This window comes from Mya arenaria, chromosome 12 (assembly GCF_026914265.1).
Source record: "Mya arenaria isolate MELC-2E11 chromosome 12, ASM2691426v1".
In the NCBI taxonomy this organism is placed as follows: Eukaryota; Metazoa; Mollusca; class Bivalvia; order Myida; family Myidae; genus Mya; species Mya arenaria.
In genome coordinates, this window is record NC_069133.1 from 69778494 (window position 1) to 69787834 (window position 9341).

Below are 9341 nucleotides of genomic sequence, written 5' to 3' on the forward strand. Positions count from 1 at the left end.
TTGTGACGTTTAGTTTTAAGTATATGCTCACATCATTAAAATAAACACAAGAGCTTTGCTTGCATGTTAATTTTCACCGTCATTTAAAAACGACAAGTCATTGGCCGGAAAATTTCTTGAGAAACGGATAAAAGGCACTCAGAAATCAACAACACCACCATCTTAAATGCGGTAAAAATAAATTTCATTCAAAATTTATTCCAAGGACATATTTCAGATTAATAAATAAAGAAGAAAACAATATGTCCCAAAATAGATCCGTTAAAATGACAATACACCTGTATGCATTTATGTTTCTTCAGTTTCTTACCGGGGTACATATTTCAGCGGTAGGGGTGAAAACATGTTCATTTGAGAACACTAAACATTTGCATTGCTGCGCTAGACTTGAACATTTCATTTCGATGAAGACCTTCAAATAAACAATAACCTAAAATTGAAAGGACAACATTTGTATGTGTATCAGTATACTGTATATAAACTCAAAGGATTTACGTAATAGTGTACGTTTTAGACAAAATTATACTCGACAGCCCATGATCACGTTTTCAAGTATGATATTAGTACTCTAGACCTTAATGTCGACTGTGCGTAGGATGTGATAGTAAACATAATGCCTAGCATTGCATATATAAAATGTCAGAGTATCAAAAATTGCTAACATTTTAGGTTTGCATGTGGCCTTTTCCAAAATGTAGGACAAGAAAACTTGCACGAAACATCGCCAGGAATATATGCACCATTTGAATTCAGCCAAAGCGAACCTGTTAACGGTACTCAAGATTTGGAATCAGAAATTAACAAAAGCGACGTACACATCTCTGTAAATTTACTTGCGGTGGAGGACAAAGATGATTCTGGAAATAACGGCAACTTAAAACTAGCCGAGCAAAAAAATAATATTGTCATAACTGAAAACGGACATAAGGAGCAAACATCCTATGTTCCAATAATCAATACTGATATAACCAAAGCAGGTTTTGAGAAGGTAGCAGTTGAAGATGGTAATTCAGAATTTGGTGAAGAATTTGATTTGGGACTTTCTGATGTCGACGAAATGGAACAAAGAGATTGCGATGTTGGCAAAGAAATCGCTGCACAAAATAGTGCTTCCCAAACATGCACAAAAGGCGATATCAAAGGGTTAGGTGAAATTCAGAAAGGAACATACTTCAGAAAGACAAACACAGCTGATACAGTTTTAAACAGATATATAAGTGTTGCCAAAAACAAGGAAAAGGTAAACAAAGAACGTGGACTTGCGAAGGGGGGAAGCAAAGGAGAAAAACACAAACAACGTAAGGACAACACAGAGGACAATGGAATTATGAAACCTTCCGACTTATACAAAATCAGTCGGTCTGATTCTTCAAAACAGCCTGCTAAAAGACAGAACAGAAAACGTTGTCACAGGAAATCAAAATGCTTTCAAGAAATGGTTAGTAGATTTGATGTACATGTAGTAGACCAATGCAGTATCATCCAGACGGAAAATGGGGCTTGTCTTTTTAAAGCTGTCGTTATTTTTTACAGTTGAACCAATTCATTAGTCTTTATTTGCTTCATTTTCTTATCCACTTTTGGTACTATTTTGAATCTAAAATTAAATATTTTGAAATATTTCAGGTGAGGTGTTCAGTACTGAAAACCCTTGCAATGATGCACATTGAAATACAGATATTGCAGAATAGGAGACATAAACTTCAGGCGAATGGTACACCGGAAAGCTACTAATTAATATGTTATTTTCCATGCGTTGCAAGGATACGTTTTTATATGATCTTTCGGTTATTTTGAATCTTGAAAATGCATTTTTCAAGAGTTTTGGAAATCAGTCTCCATATACAATTGCGGTGATCGCGTGGCGTAGATTTTATACCAGGCACTAAAAATGTCAGCGCCCAATGAGACGGTATGTACTTTTTATTTTATTTTTGTTTACGATTATTATTATTTTTGTTTACGATTATTATACAAATGAAAGTCGTAACCTTGCCGATGCTGCATCGCAAAATTTCCCTGTTATTTTGCACCTTTATTTAAAGGTTTTGAGTCGAGGCAAATTGTGCTTCGAAAATATGCGAACACATAAACATTGCATGTTCACTTATTGGTGTGCCCTTAGTTCTGTTCCTTTTTCAGATGGACGAACAAGCCGCCCAACTTCTATTTACACGAACGCACTAATCGTTTAAAGGGGTAAAGCAGAGGTTGTATATTTTATTATCTATTTTAGCGTTCTTTCATACCCATTATTTAATTTCATATAATATAGGCGAAAACGGAAACGTTAAAGATGCACTCTTACTCCCAAATAAGATTTAACACAATTAATAATATTGTTGTAATGTTCCAAAAAACATGAATAAATGCGGAAAACGATGGTTCTTATGAAGGATACCGAGTTTAATTTAAACGAAATGAGCATTTCTACCTTATGAGACTATAGTAGACCACAGTAAATCTTTTAGCATTCACCAATCATTTAATATGTTTGTACTTTCTGCTATTAAATACATGGTTACAATCGTGTTATCAGTAATTATTTTTTTTTCCATAAAGGCATTATTTATTAAGTAGTTAAAGATTTATCAGTCAATATGTATGTTTGTTATACATGTGTATGTATTGATTTTGAATCGAGTGTCACTTTTACATATATCCTACCCTAACCCACAGTTACTTGGTATTTGGACTGCATTTTTGGCCAGTCGAACTACCTGATTTGAGCGATTGGTCTGAGATTCATGAAAAATGTGTTTAAGTACTCTATGATACACATAATAAACAAATAATCCACTTTTAGTCGTATATTTTTACATACATTAAATATTTTAAAATTTCATACAATCTTTATCATAAGATTGTATGAAATTCATTAAGATATTTAATAGTTATGTGTAAAAATAAACGACCAATGGTAGATTATTTGTTTAATATGTGTATCAAAGTGAAATATAACACATTTTTTATGATTACCAAGTAACTGTGCTCTAACCATAACTGGTACGAATAAAATATCCCGTTGACGTCCTATCATGATCCTGAACGTCAGCATGATATCAGATAAAATAATATTGATTTCTGAAAGTAACGTGTTGCAAGTAATCTCACCTGATTTGAATGTAACCATCATTCTGTCTATTTTTATTTACAATCATAAAGATTTAGTTATGTGATACTAGTGAATTGTGTTTATATTATGTTTTTTTTTGTTTTTTATTTCAAGAACTCTGACAGAAAGGTACTGCTGTCAACAAAGATGTCATCTCCTAATGAAGTTTTTTTATGATTAGACCGTTAATGTCAGACGCTTAGGATGAGGAAGATTTTTACGTCGAATGTGTCTATATAAAGACAAAAGGTCACAATTAAGGCTAGTAGAACGCAGACAGAAAGCCTAAGACATCAACTAGAATATGTGGGAACAAAGAAAAACCTGTCGTCTCATACAAGAAGGGTGCACTTCCTAGTGACAAGGAAATAAAATCAAAAATTTACACCGACATGTTTCGACATTAGATGTACAGTTTTAGGTAACAAAAAGTTTGTGTCAGAAGTGGGATTCGAACCCACGCCCACATACGTGGACCAGAACACTCGCTTTGAAGGCAATTGCTACCTTGAGTCTGGCGCCTTAGACCACTCGGCCATCCTGACAACTGACGAAATATGTATTTAAAAATAAATTTAAATTATAAAAATAGTAATTTTATTTTTGTTCGTTTAATAGGTCAATTAAAAAGGAAAGGTCAGTAAAGAAATCTAGTGTCTATTTAAATGTGAATGCATAATGATGCATTTCATTCTTAAAAGTATTATTGCTGTTTTAACGGGATTTTATAAAAGAGAGGTAACTGTATTTGTATGGGCAGATATACATATACCAAGTTACTTGCACGTAGGCATAAACTATTACTAGTTATTCCACTACACAGTATGTTTCACTTTGACGTACTTGCATTTACTATAACTTATGCCATTTCACAGTCACTGTATGTACACACAAGGCCAGAATGAGATATTTACGCACCCTTTGATGAAGAGGGTGTTTATTGCTTTGCACATGTCGGTCGGTCGGATGGTCCGTCCGTCTGTCGGTAGACCAAAGCTTGTTATGATCATAAAACTTGACATGAAGGTTGGGGCTGAACAGTATATGACCCCTATTGATATTAGAGGTCAAAGGTCAAGGTCACAATGACCTTTAAAGGCCTAGTTTAAGCCTTCTATAAGTGACCCCCCCCCCCAAAAAAAAAAAAAAAAAAAAAAAAAAAAAAAAAACAACAACAACTGTGTTTAGTACACAACCTCTGTTTATAGATCTTAATCTACTTGCCTTGATCCCTTTTATCAGATCTCCGATCTGAGTATCCTGCTGTGCAGTTTTGGAAGTTTTATGATAGAAATGGACCCTAAATGGCCCTGAGCCAATAAACGAATACACAGGAAATTGTCCCCTACGGTGATACCGGTGCAATTAGCAGGAGATGCACAGCAGGGGAGGATCATGCCAAATATTCCTTAAACTAGGCCTTTAACGCGAAAATGTTGTCAATGCTTGTCCGAGTGATAACTCAACAATGCCTGGACCTATGGTCATCAAACTTGGCATGAAGGCGGGACCTGATCAGTAGATGACTTCTATTGATTTTAAGGGTCATTGGGTCAAAAGTCAAGGTCACAGTGACTTAAATGCGAAATGGTTGTCCGAGTGATAACCCGACAATGCCTGTACCCATGGCCCCCAAACTTGACTTGGACTGAGGTTTGGCCTGACCAGTAGTTGACCCTAATTTACTAATATTTTTTTATAACTCATATTGTTCATTAAAATTCACGTCATATTTATTTATTCCCTGCTGCTAAGTGGATAATTGTTTATATGCATAATGTTCGACTAACATCACTTGTTTTCATTTTTCATCGAATTAATATGTATTGACGAAACTGATATAGTTAAGAAGATGTTTTATAAGTTTAATATTGAAATTATGTCATTAGAAAATATATGATTTGGATTTAGAGCGGAGTCATACTTTTATTGTGCGACGCCAGGACCTCGATGTTATAACGCGTATATATTTACATCTCAACTTCCATTCCCTAAATGAACTGTCTTTCGGCAATTGCGTTTATCAATCGATGAACGCAACATCTTCGGATATGTTCGGATAGCAATTCATCGCATAACAATATGCTATTGATCTTGTTATTCTTTGTATTGTGTCAGCAGGTCCCGTAAAATATAAATCAACAATAATGCAAGTGTTAATTTATTATATTTTAAATGTTTTTTTTGCTATAATTGTTTCAATTTTACGTTTAAAAGTGATTTTAAGTGATTGATCTTTCCCGCGTTATTGTGACGCCATTTGAAAAATTGTTTCCTGTTACAGTCAGGTTGTTCCCTTTACAGAATGGGTGAGAAAAGATAACTGAAAAAAATCTGAAATGAAATGAAGATTTTTTTTAACAATTCTTGAATGAAATAATGAACTATTGGTGTAAATATAAGGAATGAATTGCGGGGTTGATGTCATTATCGGGGATATGAACGCAATTGGGCTGGTCAAAGTACGCGTGGAGTCCTTTGGACTCAACACACTTTGACAAGCCCAATTGCGTTCATACCCCGATAATGACATCAACCCCGCGATTCATTCCTTAAATAAAAACTATGGAACTCCAAATCTACATAAAGCAAATGTTTTGTCAGTAAGTTAATATTATAAGTATCTATCATGTGTTTCCGGTACGGATTGAAAAATCCGACCCGAGGGCACATGCGTAAGCCGGTAACGAGGCTTGCCGAGTTATCGGCCACGCAGCGTGCCCGAGGGTCGGATTTTTCGATCCGGACTGGAAAAAACATGATTGATAATTTTTCTTGCATATCTAAAATTATCAATTTGTGGAAAAAATGACGTTGAAAACGAACTTTTGTACAATTACACCAAAAAGCGCGTGCGACGTTGTTTACTGACGTCATAGAGCGCAGTAACTAAAAATAGTTTTTTTACGATTATTTATTTTCAATTTTAATTAAAAGTCTTGCAAACTTATATATTTGATTGCGCTTTATTGAAATGACATAATTTATTTTTCATAAACCATACAATAAATGAAATAAGAAGTGGCGCGTTGTTGCGCGTGACTCATCTTACATGGGGTATGTAAGATGGAGTTTTCTAGCACTGGTCACATGACCGGAAACACACGTCCGGTATGCAAGAAATTGCAAGACTTAACATTGCAGACATGTAATAAACAGAACTATCATATATATCAATACATCATGCCACATGTATAAATGAAGCATTGATTTCTTACACAAAACTACGTGCGCAAATAAATAATACATTATTTTTAAAAAAAAATGCATAATATCATTGAACCCGTGACAATTTGGATGAAAAAAATAAAAATGAAACATCGTCCAAAAACAAAACAGTTCAGCAAAGTGGGTTTCCCGGAATACATTAGATTGGAATACTCGCTTTGTTTCTGGTTTCAAGCGACGAATCAACCTTAAATATTACTCCCCAGTTAAAGCTTGTTATCCCTTTTGCCAGACTTCACAGGCTTAACAAATTGTGTATGCTTCCTTAACATGGTTTTATGTGTTGCTGCATTTTACCCTTTTAAATTTTGGTATGGCTTTACATTTGTGTACACTGTAAAAACTGATCATATTGTGTTCACTTGGCAGTACGCGTTGCTTGTTTTTTATTTATATATTTGTATATACATTTCAGTGATGGATTGATTTATTTGGTGCATCTAGCATGCATGTATATACATTTTGCAACAGCGAAATAACCATGTTTTAGTCTCACTATTCATCTCAAAATAACCTCGCAGAAAATGTGCTTCGAGTGACTCCCTCCGACATTGTCTTACAGGGGGTGTTAATTATATCTTTAAAATGGCAAAAGTGGAAATTGTATACTTGATCGACTGATATGAGGCAATTTTGTGCCCTCATAGCGTCGTTATATACTGGTATCCGTTGCAAAATATATGTCAATCAATGTTCATATGAAAGTAGGTAATCTACTGTTTCAGTGTTGAAAGAGTCCGCGAAGATGGACCAACACAGTGAAAATCTCGAAGACGGCCCCGGGGTACTATAGCTGCTTTAATAATGTTGACAGATGCTTAGAAATTAATTATATATATATATATATATATATATATATATATATATATATATATATATATATATATATATATATATATATATATATATATATATTTCGTAATATTCTTAAATGTGTTATAACTGTTGCTACTGTTTTATTATATTCACGTTTATAAGCATTCGTTACAATTTCTACTACTTTAGCTTTGATAATTATTAAAATGCATTATTATCTAGATGTTAAATAATGATAACAAGTATACATCTTTTTCAGGAAAGTATGTCAAAGGTCGAAGAGTTGTGTAACATTCAAGAAGAATAGAGGAAAATGCCTACCAAACCACCAGTTCGTCTGTTTATTGTAATGTTTGGTGAATACTAGTATACACGTGATTTATCTTTTAAATTGTTCTTCTGTTTTCACTCACGATAGCAATAAAGTTCCATGTTATTTTAAGTATGCGTCCTCTTTTTCTTCTGGTAGTTAAGTAAAAATATAGCAATTTGTTTTAACTTAATTATGTAGAGAGCTAACAGCTGTTTCTAAACACCCTCGAGTCCGCTCACTGGGTAAAACTCACCAGTACTGAGCGTTCATATGAGAACTAAAAAGACCGGGAAACGAACCCAAGACCTCATGGTTGGACGGCGGACACGCTACTTCTGAGACATCCCAACCATCAGATAGTTCTTGTAAGTACACAATTTACCACCAGGGCCACATCGTGGTGCAATTATCGCGAATAACTGTAAGCTTGTACAACTCCGAAAGCGTATTCAAACGTTACGTTTTGATTTTTTTATATTATTAATTTCGATGAAATAAAACCACACCATCTCGCATCTGGTGACAAATTTTGTGAATTGTGATAGTTCTTATACTTGTTATCTTTGTCGTCAAGTTTCAAGTATATTACCATATTTGACATATAATAAGCATGATATGATGACATAGGAATAGTTTTAACACAACAGTAAAACATTTATCAGTAAATAGTTACTTATTAAATTACGTATATAGAACACAGTGAAAATGATGAGTGTATCACTAAAGTTGAGATCAAATATTAAGTATGCTCAAACAAAATACAAGTTTCAAGTTTTTATTTACATCTTTGGCATATCATCTGCATGAGATGTTGACACAGAAACAAGTTAAAAAAGGTTTAAACAAAACAGTGAAACAAATATCAGTAATTACATTGTATAAAAAACAGTGAACAGAAGGTGGGCATCACTTAAATTGAGATTAAATTGAAAATAATATTAATAATATCAGGCAATGTTGATTAATTTACTAATGTGAAAATTAACATATAAACGTTTTTGTTATAATAAGACTAGTAAAGTCAGCCCAACAGTCGTTATGATAATGGAGAATGCGTCAACGAAATTATTGAGATAAATGGAAGTCAGACATAATTCTTAAGGCAAGTTTAACTAGTTGTTTTTTATCTTTACAGTTCATAAGTTATTCAAGATTTTAAACATTTGGATGGTTATAATAATACTGCAGTACAAACTTAGTTCTTCAAGGACCAAAACAATTTTTATTAAATATTACATTTTTTATTAAGTTTTGAAGTTCAATATTTAGCAAGCGTAATACATATATCTATTGCGACATGTGTAGTAAAGGTAGGAGTTCAGCATTTTTTACGAAAGAACATTTTATCAGATTTTCAATCAAAAAGCATTTGCTCTTTTCCGGAAAAGCCTTTATACAAAATGTATAAATGTACCTATAAAAGTACACTGGTTTAACTACTGGCTTCGATCGCTGGCGTCTACTGTGCCCCATGCTACCTTTACACAGACAGTGTGAAGAGATCGTTGGTGTGATCTATGGCCACCGACCCCATCGAAACTGTTATTCTTTTACTTTATTTATTTGGAGAAGAAAGAATAGAGTTCGGAAATACACGTGTTTTTCTTTTTTATTACCTAAATTTACGACATACTAAAATGGTAACGGTTACACACCAATATTATCTAAACGGAGAGAAACCACAGATTGACCATATACACAACACTTCTGCAATATACTTTTTAATCATGACAAATCTGAACTACACAATAACTCCATGTAAGCTTCGTAGAACTTCAGACTGGTGTACTAAAAATACCTCGCGAGGTCACGATGAAGGTCGCGGAAATTTCATGGCACCACTGGAATATCAGGCCAAGCATAACCCTG

The 9341-nt window shown here is 33.9% G+C and overlaps 1 protein-coding gene and 1 non-coding gene across 2 annotated transcripts; one reads left to right on the forward strand and one right to left on the reverse strand.

The window, feature by feature from the left end:
* Positions 1-1057: 1057 nt before the first annotated feature.
* Positions 1058-7558, forward strand: LOC128210938 (uncharacterized). Its single transcript, XM_052915282.1, has 4 exons — positions 1058-1438; positions 1627-1714; positions 7069-7127; positions 7419-7558. The coding sequence occupies exons 1-4, from the start codon at positions 1058-1060 to the stop codon at positions 7464-7466; spliced, it is 576 nt and encodes a 191-aa protein (XP_052771242.1). The 3' UTR covers positions 7467-7558.
* Positions 3552-3660, reverse strand: Trnal-caa (transfer RNA leucine (anticodon CAA)). The gene is made up of 2 exons: positions 3623-3660; positions 3552-3597 (listed from the first exon to the last, which is right to left on the reverse strand). It is a non-coding gene; the product is annotated as a tRNA-Leu (tRNA).
* Positions 7559-9341: the final 1783 nt, after the last annotated feature.

What these genes read in the sequence shown, in the direction of transcription:
- LOC128210938 (XM_052915282.1), top strand. Translation starts at nt 1,058, where the DNA reads ATGGAACAAAGAGATTGCGATGTTGGCAAAGAAATCGCTGCACAAAAT. An exon ending in CAAAATGCTTTCAAGAAATG is followed by an intron (nt 1,439 to 1,626) that starts GTTAGTAGATTT and finishes GAAATATTTCAG; the next exon opens with GTGAGGTGTTCAGTACTGAA. An exon ending in ACATAAACTTCAGGCGAATG is followed by an intron (nt 1,715 to 7,068) that starts GTACACCGGAAA and finishes CTACTGTTTCAG; the next exon opens with TGTTGAAAGAGTCCGCGAAG.